Genomic DNA, 14,860 nt, shown 5'->3' with positions numbered 1-14,860 from the left:
AATCTCACGATGACCATGAATCCAATGCCAAATTCCCATCAGGTCCGCTAATGTCCTTTAGGGCAGGAAATCTGCCATCCTCATCTGGTCTGGCTGAGATGTGACTCCAGAACCACAGCAATATGGTTGACTCTTAACTGCCCTCTGGGTAATTAGGGCTGGGCAATAAATGCTGGCTGAGTTAGTGACACCCACATCCCATGAATGAATGAAAGAAAACAGTAAATGCTGAGACTTGGACTCACATAGTGGCTGCAGGAGACCAAGGCTCTCAGCTATTAATGGACCAGGAACCATGGTTTCCACCTTCATTCAATATTATAGTCCGAATCATCCTGCAGGATGGCTCAAAAATCCCAACCCTTCCCAAAGAAGTGGATGTAAACCACTTTCAACAATTACTGGGAAGTTAGCAATATGTACAATACATGCAGTCCCTATCTACATGCTTTTAGAGATCTTTTAGGCATCTGACTATATAAAGGCAAAGTTGCCATAATCCCATAGGACCACAGAGTTGCTCTCTCATTACAGAAAGGTGTGGCTTGTGAAAGCACATACCTGAAACACAACTCTCGACTTTTCCAGCAGGTAGGTTCTCATGTTAGCTCCTATGATACGATACCTTTTGTCAAATCCAATTTCAATGTATTTCCCAAATCGACTACTGTTATCATTCCTGGTCGTCTTTGCGTTTCCAATTGACTGCCAAGCAAAAAGAGACATGCATCTTAAAATGATTGTTTAAACCAATGCTCATAAAAGGACAATCTGTCATACCACCACTGGAGAACTGGGCAGGCCTGCATTTTAAAGCCCAACTGAATGAAAATTCTCTCTAGATCATACACAGAGTCAATCAGAACAGAACTGATTAGCTCCTCAAAGAGTTTGGACATTTGCAGAAATTTTAGGTCCATTAGATTAGTCATTATACAGAGGCACAATAAATCACAAAGAATATACAATTTTGAAAATTTTCAAAATCAATTTTGAAAATGTGGGCGGCACGGTGGCACAGTGGTTAGCACTGCTGCCTCACAGCGCCAGAGACCCGTGTTCAATTCCCGCCTCAGGCGACTGTCTGTGTGGAGTTTGCACATTCTCCCAGTGTCTGCGTGGGTTTCCTCCGGGTGCTCCGGTTTCCTCCCACAGTCCAAAGGTGTGCAGGTCAGGTGGATTGGCCATGCTAAATTGCCCGTAGTGTTAGGTAAGGGGTAGATATAGGGGTATGGGTGGGTTGCACTTCAGCGGGGCGGTGTGGACTTGTTGGGCCGAAGGGCCTGTTTCCACACTGTAAGTAATCTAATCTAGTCTCTCAAAAGCAGACAGCATATGCAAAATATTACTGTTCAATTTTATCTTTGCAGAATCTAATCAAAAACAGCTGTAGTAATTTAGCTTGCTGTAGGGTTGCTAAATGATTTGGGCTCTTGCAGCGCAGTGGCAGTGTCCTTACCTCGGAGTCAGGATGCCTGGGCTCAACTCCCACCTGTTGCGGAGGTGTGTAATAACATCTCCAAACTAGACTGATTAGAGCACCTTTTCCCAAATGATTTGAAGTTGCATCACTCTGAGCTCAATGCCAATGGAATTCATGCACCTGGTTAAGAGGGGCAGCTCAGGACTGTTTGATAATTCAGCACAACTGGGAAACGTCAAGAGTCTCGGTCAGTCCACATTGACAGCTGCCGCAAGCTCGTGAAAAATATATAGACTTGCTCTAGGGTAGAGGCGGCAGCTGGAAGATCTCTTCCGTGGAATTACACTGTGCACATTTACTGGAAATTACTCCGTAAACTAGATCAGTCACAAAATCAATTTAATGGATTCAGGTGAGAAAAGCAGGCACGATGCCAGGAAAACACTTTAAAATCATTAGCCTGCCTCCATTTTACAACATATTGCTCCAAATAAAATTGCAATGCTTTGCCCCTCCCTCTTTGAGCATATTTCCCAACAATCCATTCTGCCAATTCCACTTAAGTTAAAGAAAAGGAGCGCTCTAAGTCTGCTTCCTCTCCTTGAGAAACAGTGCCCACTTTGCCTGTAGCCCTGGCAAGATAGGGAATTCGCAATGTTATACTAATCAAAATCCTGGCACAATGTTGTATCATACATCATTCTCTGCCTGAAAGCTGGCACAACCTTGACACCACATCGCATGCAAATCAAATTCTGTTCTTATGTGCACCTTCCAGCTGGAAGGGTAATCTGGTTACCCACTCCCTTGCCCAAAGGCATAGAGTAGAACCATAACATTCCATGTGCTGCAGCAACTGAGGCCTACAAACTTATACATGGACCAGAGACTAAACTAGAAGCCTAGTGGATTCATGCAGTTCAATCTAACAAGGCGAGCTGTCTGGGATGCTGAGTGCATTATTTTCTTCATCAAACGTGTGAGATTCTGCAAAGGTGTAGTGGGATTTCTTTTCCCCAAAAGCAAACACTTTGGGTCAATAAAACAATTTCTAGCTCAGCTTCTATAAATTACCTTAGAAATACAAGGACACAAGAAATAGAAAAGAAAAATAGCCAGTCAAGAGAGCTCTGTGATTTAATACAATCACTGCGGCAGGCCTTGACTTCAACTCCACCTTTCTGCTCGCTCCCCACAGCCCTCACTTTCCCAAGAGACCAAAGATCTGTCTCTCTCAGCCTTACATGCATTCAAAGATGATGTTTCCACGACCCTCCAGAGTGCAGAACTCAAATGCTCACAACCCTTTGAGTGAAATGCGGCACGGTGGCTCAGTGGTTAGCACTGCTCCCTCACAGTGCCAGGGATTCAGGTCCGATTCCAGCCTCAGGCGACTGTCTATGTGGAGATTGCACATTCTCCCCACGTCTGCGTGGGTTTCCTGTGAGTGCTCCAGTTTCCTCCCATAGTCCAAAGATGTGCAGGTTGTGGCTTGCCATGCTAAATTGCTCATAGGGATGCGCAGACTAGGTGGGTTAGCAATGGGACATGTAGGGTTAAAAGGAACCTTCTTCAGAGGGTCAGTGTGGACTCAATGGGCTAAATGGCCTGCTTCTACACTGTAGGGATTCTATGAAGTAATTTCTTCTCATCCCAGTGTTATATGATCAATCTTTCTTATCCAGAGTCTGTGCCTTCACATTTAGACCCTTTGATTACCAGAAACAATCTCTCATAATCTACCTTGTCAGGCCTCTTCTGAATTTTGTATGTTTCATACCTCTAAGTTCAGAGACTATTAGTCCAATTTAGCCCATTATTAGACAACTCCCTCAACCAAGGGACCGATTTAGTCACCAAACCCAAGGGAGAAGGAGGGAATTGGTGAGGAATCTGTCAGTTTCTTTTACAGTTCACTTTGGTCTTTGGAAATCTCTCATAACTTTCACTTTACACTCCCAGTGGTTGTCATGACTAATGGTTCCTTCTACCATAGGTATTGCTTTTGAAGAAATGTTGATTGAGAAGTTACAAAACTCCTTAAGGTGTCTAACCATAACAGTTTTTAACTATAATTGTTTCCATTGAAAATATAATGCAACTCCTCCAAAGGTCAAAGATTCTAAGCTGGGCTTCCATTTTCCCTTCTGCTCAAGGGAATATTCATATCTTCCAGCCTGCAATGAGCTGAAATACCATCTGCAAAATTACATCTTACCAGTTGCCATTCTGCCAGTCACATCACAAAGCGTGGATTAACTAATAAACCAACATAATGAAGAGGAACAAAACTAGATTAGATTAGTCTCCCTGCAGTATGGAAACAGGCCATTTGGCCCAACAAGTCCACAGTGACCTTCCAAAGAGTAACCTTTCCCCCATCCTTTATTTACCCCTGACTAATGCACTTAACACTACGGGCAATTTAGCATGAGCAATTCACCTGACCTGCACATCTTTTGGATTGTGGGAGGAAATCGGAGCACCCGGAGGAAACCCACACAGAAATGGGGAGAATGTGAAAACTCTACACAGTCGCCCCGAGGTAAGAACTGAACCCGGGTCCCTGGCGCTGTGAGGCAGCAGTGCTAACCACTGAGCCACAGTACTCCCCAGTTGTTAACAGTTACCTAGTTAACAGTCTGTCGGTGACAGAGGGCAACTCCCACATAATTTTCTTTGGTGCAATGTAACTTGCACCCAAGGGACAGGTTAAAGTTTAGAAAAATGTCAGTTCTCGTTTTCCAGAAATATCATCAATTGCAAAAGAAAGATTTACATTAACGTTTCAATGGTGAAATTTAAAAATGATACCCAAAAGTTAAATTTAAGAGGGTGACCAAGCCAGTGATGAATGTTCTTCTTGTTCTAAGGATAGTCAATATCATAGTCATTGTGTAAACAACTGCTTCATCATACAATTCGAAATCCAATAGGTGCACGCATCATTGCATCATGGGGTACACACCATTCTCTGCAAATTCCAACTGAACTGCATGTACAATAACCTCAACAAATCCATGCTGCAATTATTCCAACTTCAGCCGCGCAATCAGGACTTGCAATTAAACTAGATAGTATTCCATTCCTGGAGAAGCCTTGTGGATCCGTGCAGTTCATTCTAACACGGCGTGAGTCCCTCATGAGGGGGAATTAATTTTGCTCCCCATTCTGAAAAGTTCCCAGTCTCTTCCAATGATTTCTGTCATCTTTAGCCAAGCAGCTGAGAGGAGTTTGATATTCCCAATCACTTTTCTTCTTTGTTGGCATTTGTCTTCTCTCAGCACTTCAGGAAGAATTAAGAATCTCTTCGAAAAACTAGCCAGACCTTGGTCAAATGTTAACGTGCTGTATTGCTGTGTTTAAGGTCCAGTTGGAGTTGTGGAATCTGCCTCTCTAACAAGGAAGCAGTTAAAACACACAGATAAAAGCCAAACAAATATCAGCAGATCTTGTATGCTCATTATATGAGTGTCAATGTAATCTGCCTCTTTCCAAGATCAAAGAAAGTTCGCAATCCTAAAGATTTGCTCGAGCATATCAAAGTTTTCAAATGATCACCCTTTGAAAATTGTCCAGGGGAATTCTCTTTAAAAACAGCAGTCAAGTTCATAAAATTCAACAGATCAAGGCAAAACCATTTGCTCTATTAGTAACAGAGCCAATGATTACTACAATATCGCTGCTAACACCACCTTGTAGTATCGTGTTCAAAGCAGCTGCGCCTGGCAGTTCAACAACTTTAGACAAACTAAGGCAGGATAAGCTCAAATGACGTTTGGAGACAGATGAACTACAATCTCCACAAGATGGTGAAGAACATATATTTGACCACTCCACCTTACTTATGATTCCATCAAGAAAACTTACAAAGGAAAATGACTAAGTTGTCACAACTTACACAAGACCTACATCAACTGCAAAGGCATTTCAAGTATTTTCTGCTTTTATATCATGGGTCCACATTAGCTGTGTCCAATTCAGATAGAGTGAACAGCACAAACAACATAGTTAAGTTTGCATGTAATCCTATCAAACATATTCAAGAAAATTTTTAATCTTTCAGGGAACATGAAATAAACTGAAATGAATAAATTCGTTCACACCATATTTAAAGAGAAATTCTTTTTCAACCGAAAGCAAGTGACAATTCAGCTTAGATTTTACAGAGTCATAGAGTCAGAGGGATGTACAGCACGGAAACAGACCCTTCGGATGAACTTTTCCATGGCGGCCAGATATCCCAACCTAACCAAAGATGTGCAAGTTGAGTGAATTGGCCATGCTAAATTGCCTGTAGTGCGAGGTGCATTAGTCAGAGAGAAATGTGCCTGGGTGGGTTACTCTTCAGAGGATCGGTGTGGACTGGTTGGGCCGAAGGGCCAGTTTCTGCACTGTAGAGAACCTAATCTAATCTAGTCCCACTAAACCCTTCCTATTCATATACCCATCCAGGTGCCTGTTAAATGTTGTAATTGTACCAGCCTCCACCACTTCCTCTGGCAGCTCATTCCATACATGCACCCTCTGCATGAAAAAGTTACCCCTTCGGTCTCTTTTATATCTTTCCCCTCTCACTCTAAACCTATGCCCTCTAGTTCGGGACTCCCCCACACCAGGGAAAAAACCTTGTCTATTTACTCTATCCATGCCCCTCAATTTTATAAACCTCTATGACATCACTCCTCCACATTCAATGCTCCAGGGAAAACAGCCTCAGCCTATTCAGCCACTCCCTCTCGCTCAAACCCTCCAACCCTGGCAAACATCCTTGTAAATCTTTTCTGAACCCTTTCAAGTTTCACAACATCCTTCCAATAGGAAGGAGACCAGAATTGCACGCATTATCCCAAAAGTGGCCTAACCAATGTTTTTCTTGACTCTTATCAAACATATCCTCTCAATGACCCTTGAACTATTACAGCATATTTCAGATTTAATCATTAGGAAAGCAGCGAGTTAGTTAAATTGCCTCTTCGTCATCAATCTCACCTCCATGATGGGGTTTGAAGCCAGGACCTTCTCTTCTACATTAGTCTCACTGGCAGAACCGCTGACTGTCGCAAAGTATCGCATGGCATATTTAGCCGAGACAGTCTTCCCTGCTCCAGACTCTCCGCTAACAATGATTGATTGATTCCGTTCATCTCTGAAATACAGATTATAAACTGTTGTTTAGTGATCAGTTAGCAAAGCAAGAGAGGTGTAAATGATATTTAAAAAGGCACATGGAATCACACTCTTTATTTACAACAGAACATTGACAACATAGCTGAGAAAGCAGCAAGTGAGGGTGACCAGCACCAGCCAAGACACTGCTGGGACTTACCCAGTTAACCAGAGGAGAATATCAGTCCCTTGATAGTAGAGAACTTGAATCTTGTCAAAAAGATAGATACGTATCCAAAATTTTCCAACTTGCATTCATCAGGACAAATGCAAGAATGCCAAATTTCAACTGGTCATATTAACTTACACTACAGAACAAAGCGGTGTTGATTGGAAACAATATCCATCATGGTGATGGGGGTGTTATTAAAATGGTTTAGTGCATTGTAAAAATGTTACAGGTTTTTGGTATCAAGAGGAAAGATTGGGGGCTTTATTCCAAGACCTATTACGTATGACTTGAGGAAGGTCGGTGTGCCTTTGGTTCACTTTTCCTGCGTGAGGATATTGTTTCCAAGAGCTAACTGCAGTTCTCCTATACCACAGGAAATTCAGAACCAGTTCCAAATGCTTCTGTTCATACTGAATTTGTATGATGGAAAAATGAAAGGAAGGTGAATAAACTGACTGCAAAGTACAAACGGGAAAACATCCAATGCCTTATACAACAGGCATCATGCCCCATTCTCCACCCCATTCTCCTACACACTACTCCTGCAACCAACTTACATTGATATAACACTTTTATTCCAGTTAAATGTTTCAAGCACTAACAGAAGTAAGAGAAATGACAGAAAGAGCAATTAAGTACGCAAAGAGATTTGAAGATAAGAATTCAGATTTCAAGCAAGGGGATTGGGAACAGATTTCTGGAGATTTGCCAGAAGATGGCTGACACTCCATTATGCAATGGTGCAGTGAATATACTTGATGTATGGGAGAACACAAGGGCTCTTGCAGTGCTGTAGTAATGTCCCTATCTCTGAGTCAGGAGGTCTAGGTTCCAGAGATTTGTTATAACATGCCTGGATGGGAGACTGGAATATGGAGTGCAATTCAAGATCACACAGAGAACCAATGGTGATTCACTCAATTAGATTCAGCCTGACTTGGCAGTTAGGGAGTAGATGAAGTCAGAGGCATAGGTACAGAGCATTTGGTGGGAGCCAAGTTTAACAGCTTCAATTTTGCTGAGATATAATTGGAATTAGTTCTGGCTGTTTCATACACCAATAATTCATACATTCAATTCAGCAGTGAAAAACCGTCAGAGATTTACAAGGGTTTTTTGGAAGTTTTTTTCTGTAGTTTAGCACAAACATTAGTCTCCACCTTTTTCTGTCCTGATGCCCGTTCACCACTGGGGAAGAAACCCAGTTTCAGTTTAATAGAAATTTTGAAGAACTGTAACCAAATCACCCAATGAATTATTTAAACAATTAACAAGTAACAAATGTGGCCCACCAGGTGCTTTTGGAAGCTGTGGCTTTTAATTGCTATGTCAGAATTCTTTTACGAGTGACCCAGCTACCTTGTGTCTCTTGTAAACCAATAGAAGCATGGGGAAAAGATAACCGGAAAGCAACTTTCTCACCAGTACAAGAATCATATCAGTAACCAATGAACAGGAACCATTGAACTGCCTCCCAGCCTTTCTCTATCTGTAAGCTGTTATTCAGTGTGCACGCACACATATGAATGTGCGTCTTTATGTGTGACAGAGAGAGAAAATGTGAGAGAGGCAGAGACAGTGAGAGGGAGTGTGTGCGAGAGACAGTGAGAGTGTGTGCATAAGTAAGAGAGGGATTAAAGATTCAATTTATCGCACTTATGCTGACTGCGTATAATTGTTTTCTTGTAGGTAGAGTCTAATTATGCTTAAATAGTAACTCTTACTATGTACAGAAACCTGGGCAATGTTTTTCATCAATCATAGTCGGAAAATCAGCTAGACCGGGGAAAATCAGGTAAAATGGGGAAGCCTTATGCACTTATTTTAAACTTTTAGGATGACACTGGGGAGAACATTCGCTCCCCCCGAGATTCGCGATAGCTTAACAAAAGTTTGTTTGTAAGAAGCCGCTTATTATTAGTGAAGAAACCCGGCTGACAATTGACAACATCGCTGTCTCTTAAAGTCAAACTTTGTTCTGACCAGTGGAGGAGTGAGACTAGAAAAGGAGCAGTTCACTGTTCCAACACTGGCACTGTGGTGACACGGTTGCTAAATAAATAGTGTTTGTCATTTTTGCTACTCATAATTAAAATGATCCTCTCTCCCACTTTCCCCATTCATTAACTCAGAATTGTGAAAGGACTCAGCCTAAGCATCAAGTCCAATTTGTGGTTAACTTTCAAGAACCCATCATCAAATAACTTCGAAAGGGACTTTAGCTGCTCCGAAGGGACCAATATCCTCAGGCATGATTTGGAGGTGCTGGTATTGGACTGGGGTGGACAAAGTTAAAAATCACACAACACCAGGTTACAATCCAACAGGTTTATTTGGTAGCACTAGCTTTCGTAGCGCTATTGATGAAGAAGCAGCACTCTGAAAGCTAGTGCTTCCAAATAAACCTGTTAAGACCATAAGGCATAGGAGTGGAAGTAAGGCCATTCGGCCCATCGAGTCCACTCTGCCATTCAATCATGGCTGATGGGCATTTCAACTCCACTTACCCACATTCTCCCCGTAGCCCTTAATTCCGTGTGACATCAATTGTACTATAACCTGGTATTGTGTGATTTTTAACTACCTTCAGGCAGTTTAAGAATAAAACTATTTACCAGAGTGCAGCACTCACTTCTGATATTTTAGTCAGCACTGTGGGAAAGTTAAACTAATTATTAACTTCAGATAGTCTTGTAATACTTGCAAAAGTTGCCAACATGAAAACATAAAGCAGCCAAACAAGGGGTAACCTGATGAGGTTTATTACAGAACATAGGAGGTGGCACTCCTGGATGATAAACCCAGTGAAGAGCTGTTGGCTTTAACAGCCTGGTTCTGTGCTGCCAATACAATATCAATGCTCGGAAGACGCTGAGTATGTAGAAAATGAGGTGCACTCCTGGAAAATGCTGTTTGGGGCAAAATGATTTATTAAAAGCATCAAATCCAAACATTGTGACAATCAAATATAAGGATTAACTTACATATCAACATGGCAAATAGCCTTAGCAGGTTTCTAGTATGATCTGTGCTAACTAGTAACTTCAATGTCCATGGTATTGCTGCCATACACCAAATAAAAACACTCACCTGAATTGGTTTTAACTCAATTCTCTAAGGTTTGTTAGATTGAATAGAGCTGATGATATTCTAGCAACTAAAACAATGCAAACATAAGATTGCAAATATTCAGCTTCCAAAAAGGGAGCTCAATCAGCATTTACCCTTGATGAAATGGGCGTGAAACTGCTCATTTTGAAATCACTGCCAGGCACTACACAATGAATGGCATCAGAAATGTTCCACTAACAAAGTCTGCACCTCCTGAAGTGTAGAGTCAGCCAGTTCCATTAGCTCCCAAAACACTATCCAATCACAAGTGAAGGAAAAACAGCTACAGTTAATACCAATGGCTGTGTTTCCATCTACAAATCACTGCATCTGTTTCCTGCTGTTCTTTTATCTGTAACGAACAGTTGTTTGGAACATCCAGCTCCTGATGACTTGTTGTAATAATCAGTCTCAGTTTGAAGCTAGCAGGATTGGTAGAGACGCAGTCGGTGCGCATGCTTATGGCTTTGCCAACAGTCCAGCCTCTTCCCAGAACACGAGACTGAAAGTCCAGAATAAACAGTGGAAGAAATCGTTTCCCACACAAAGATCATTGAGAATCTCTGATGTTTTGCCTCAAGAGGAGGGGAGGCAGTGGCCTAGTGATATTATCGTTAATCCAAAAACCCAGCTCATATTCTGGGATCTTAGCTCAAATTCCACCACAGCAGCTGGAATTCAGATTCTAATGATGACCATGAAGGCATTGCCGATGGTCAGTAAACCTCATCTGGCTCGTAGTGTCCATTAGGGAAGGAAATCTGTCATCATTACCTAGTCTGACCTACATGTGACTCCAGACCAATAGCAATGTGGTAGAGTCTTAACTGCCCTCTGGACAATTAGAGATGGACAATAAATGCTGGCCTACCCAGCCAGAGATACCCACATTCCATAAGTTAATTTAAAAAAGAACTTATAGAAATTAGGGTGACTGGAAAAGGTTATGAAATGACTTTGGGAATTAGGATTATAGAGAATCTCAAGGCATTTTAAACATATATTAGGTGCAAGAGGATAACTAGAGAAAGGGAAGACACACTCAAGGAGAAAGGAGGGAAATTGTGTGTGGAGTCAGAGGATGTGGGGGAGGTCTTTAATGGGTAATTCGTGTTGGTGTTCAGTGAGGAAAGATATCAAAGGATGCAGCAAAATATAGATGAACTGGGAAATTGGGCAGAGAATTGGCAGATGGAGTTTAATATGGACAAGTGTGAGGTGATGTATTTTGGAAGGTCAAATGCAAGAGGAAATTCTACTGTAACTGGCTGAACCCTTAGGAGCATTGATATACAGAGGAGTCCAAGACCAAAGCTCCCTGAAAGTGGCAACACAAGTGCAGGAGAAGGTGGTAAAGAAGGCATCCAACATGCTTGCCTTCATTGGTCGGAGCATTGAATATAAAAGTTGTCAAGTTGTGCTGCAGTTGTATCAGTCTTTGTTTCGGCCACATTTGGTGTATTGTGTGTAGTTCTGGTCATCACGCTTTAGCAAGGATGTGGAGGCTTTGAAGATGGTGCAGAAGAGATTTACCAGGATGTTGCCTGGATTGGAGTGTATCAGCTTTATACAGAGACTGGAAAAACTTTTGATTGTTTTTGCTACTGTGTTGGAGGCTGAGGGGTGACCTGATAGAAGTTTATAGAATTATGAGGTGCATGGAAAGGGTGGATACTTGGAGTCAAGAGTGTGGTGCTGGAAGAGCACAGGCCAGGCAGCATCCGAGGAGCAGGAAAATTGACATTTCAGGCAAAAGCCCATCATCAGGAATGAGGCTGGGAGCATCGGGATATTTGGAGTCTTTTTCCCAGGTGAGAAATGTCAGATACAAGGTGGCATAGGCTTATGGTGCAAGGGGAACAGTTTAAAGATGATGTGCAAGGAATTTTTTTTTAAAACAACAGGCAGTAGGTACCTGGAACATGCTGCCAGTGGAGACGGCAGAAGCTTGAGGGGTATTTAGATAGACACATGATCAGGTAAGGAATAGAGGAATGTGGACCATGTGCTGGCAGATGGGGTTAGTTTAAAATGGCAACATGATCAACACAGATATGGTGGGCTATAGAGTGTGTTCCTGTGTGGTGCAGTTCTGTGCTCTAGTGGTGAGTAACATTACTGCACAATTCAAAATGGTGTTGGTATCTAAAGATTCAAACTGATCATGCGTATGAGAGAGAGAGAGAGAGAGAGAGAGAGAGAGAGAGAGAAAGAGAGAGTGGGCCTGTGGCTCTGTCTGTGTATACAACCAGCTTACAAGAGCAGTTTAAAGTCAGTGCAGACAGAAAGGCCTAATGGTCTCCTCCCGTGCTAAAAACATACACATCTATTTTAACATTAGCAAGTCCTCCTCCAGGACAGGAACCCATTTGTACTCAGTCTTTCAGCACTCTCTTATCAGAGGCCAGGCCCACTCGATGCTTTCAAAGCAAGGCCAAAGGTCATCAGGACTGCAAGTAGCTGCATGTTTCTCAAAATCAATTCCAATGGAAGTCAACTCCCTGACAAAGCAATCCAAACCAAACCTCCTGTCCCAATCTGAAATAATTTGTTCGAAATTTCCTGGGCTGACCAGGAGTGAGCGGAAAATCAGACTTAAATATTGGAGGCAGTGGCTTTTGACTTCTTTCCATCCGCAAACAGTAGGTAATAAGACAGACTGATGGTCCCTAGTCTGCCTAGCTGCAGCATTTTCCACTCTGTGCTATTTTTAATTTTCATGGAATAATTCATCAATTGGTTCAGGGGTTTCATGGGCTTTACGTAGAGCAAGTGGTTCCAACAATCGAGGGGACAATGTGCTACAAATACCCGAAATCTGACTCCAGAGAAAACAATTTTAGCTAAGTGTGAACTTACAGGCTTGAAAGAAGCTGGGTCAGATGTAATCTTTTGAGATATACAAGACAATAAATGAGGCAGTTCAAATTCTGAAAGTTGAAGCAAGGTTTGCAAATCTGACAGTGTTACAAGTTCAAAGCAAAGCAAAGACAAATTTAAAACATAAAAGCACAGGTTGGTCTTTTGGTCTCACCCAGAGATACAAAACTTGGATGGTGGGGGGAGTGGGGACAACGAGGACTCTGGACCCACACCCAGTATCATGTCCCTTGCCAGACAGCAGGAGCGCACAAATAAACCTCACATCGGAGACTGAGCATCAACCAGCGCCTGGAAACAACGGCAGCTGCTGGAATTTAACTTCAACTCAGAAATCTGGAATATAAAGTAGGTTGCAGTCATGGCGACCATGAAACTACCATCGACTTGTAAAATCCCATTGGGCAGATTTAAGGGAGGAAATCTGCCACCTTTATCCAGTCTGGCTTATCCGTGACTGCACAGACACAACGATGTGGTTGACTCGACCTTCCACCTGCTCTCTCAGACAGCACAAACAAGCTACTCAAAGGGCAGTGAGGAATAGGCAACAAATGCTGGTTTTGCCAGTGATGCCGACCTTCCAAGAAAGAATGAAAATAACATTTCCTGAACCAATCATTCTGATGCTCGCTTGCGCTCTCTCTCTCTCTCTCTCTCTCTCTATCTCCTGCTCTGTTCTCTTATGTATTGTTATTGATAATTCAGCTCGGTATCAAAAATACCACGTTAATATTCAAAGATGCATTTGTTTCTGACCAAACTTTTAATTCTTCAAAAACTCTTTCTAAAAACAGATTTTCCATGCTAAATGTTTGCGGGATCTTGCTGTTTCCCTGCGATAGTGAGTGCCCGTACTTCTAAATTCTTTCATTGGATAGGAATCGATTTGGGGCATCAAAATTTAGAGATGGCATTTCATAAACATAGGATACCCCTCTTTTTTTCTCACTTATCCTTTTCTCTCACTCACTCTCTCCTTACTTTTTTAATCCTTCTTTCTTGTTTCCGTTGCTCTCGCACCTTTCTACATCTTATGCTGCATCTCTCCTTTCAGTTTTGCTTCAGCGAGAAGCAGGACCTGCAGGACCACAGATCCTCTTGCACCCACGGGCAGGACTGTTCCAGAGAATGACCCACCAGATCTTCAATGTCTTCGGGGTAGTGAGATTTGGAGAGCACAAGAGTTCATGTGATTTGAACAGACTGTGGCAGTGACCACAGATGATTAATTAGCAAATAAGTCATTTAATTGTTGTACACAGTCCAAACATTGTTGTACATAAGGGGGGAATGGTGCTGGGCGAAGCAGTTTTCTAACTTGTGATTAAAAACTATTGGTGTTTATAAATTACCTTTAATTCAGCTACTTATTAACAAATCTCACAGACAATCAAATCCTGAAACAATTACTTAAACTTTCCTGCGTATGGAAACTAAAGTAAGAGCCCTCACGTAAGCAAGTTAAGCCTCAAAATCCAACTTAACTATTACCCAATTAATGGCGAAATTTAGCTATGATTCCAACCAACCACGTCTGTCTATGGAGAAGGTGAGGACTGCAGATGCTGGAGATCAGAGTCGGGAGTACATAGATGCAGTTCGAGTTCATGGTGCTGGAAAAGCACAGCAGGTCAGGCAGCATCCGAAGAGCAGGAGAATCAGGAAACTGATGAAGGACTTATGCCTGAAATTTTGATTCTCCTGCTCCTCAAGTGCTACCTGACCTGCTGTGCTGTTCCAGCACCATGAACTCGAACTGCATCTATGTACAGGTCCGATTCTAGAGCAATGTAGTCCTCCAGAGCTCTGCTGCCAAAGAATCCCAAAGCTGAATTCTTGTAGAGTTTTCGGTCTGTGAAGTTTATGATGTGACATTATTGATGATCCTACCCGGCCATCCACAGCAGTTCTGGAGTCATCCAGTCTGTAGCTTACCTTCTTATTGGGGTAGCTTCTGTGTTCCTGGTTACATTCAGCATTAAATGGTCTGTTCAAAACACAGTCTGCCCTGCCATTACCTCCTTCGATTCTTCTGCAGGCCAATCCTCTGTCCTTGTGGCAATAAGGCAGCCAGTTATCAAGCAGTTGCTAAAGCAGTTTGT

General features: G+C 42.3%; 1 protein-coding gene across 5 annotated transcripts in view; it reads right to left on the bottom strand.

The window, feature by feature from the left end:
• myo5aa (myosin VAa) overlaps window positions 1-14,860 on the bottom strand; it is a 276,751-nt gene that overhangs the window by 181,102 nt on the left and 80,789 nt on the right. For all 5 annotated transcript variants that reach the window (XM_072565069.1, XM_072565071.1, XM_072565072.1 and 2 more), the window contains exons 5-6: window positions 6,416-6,572; window positions 562-705 (exon numbers count right to left, since the gene is read on the bottom strand). In XM_072565069.1, coding sequence (XP_072421170.1) covers window positions 562-705; window positions 6,416-6,572 — 301 coding nt within the window. The remainder of the gene's footprint in view (window positions 1-561; window positions 706-6,415; window positions 6,573-14,860) is intronic.

This window comes from Chiloscyllium punctatum, chromosome 48, assembly GCF_047496795.1.
Source record: "Chiloscyllium punctatum isolate Juve2018m chromosome 48, sChiPun1.3, whole genome shotgun sequence".
Classification (NCBI taxonomy): Eukaryota; Metazoa; Chordata; class Chondrichthyes; order Orectolobiformes; family Hemiscylliidae; genus Chiloscyllium; species Chiloscyllium punctatum.
The sequence above is the reverse complement of the archived record's forward strand: the minus strand, read 5'-3'. Positions and strand labels throughout refer to the sequence as shown.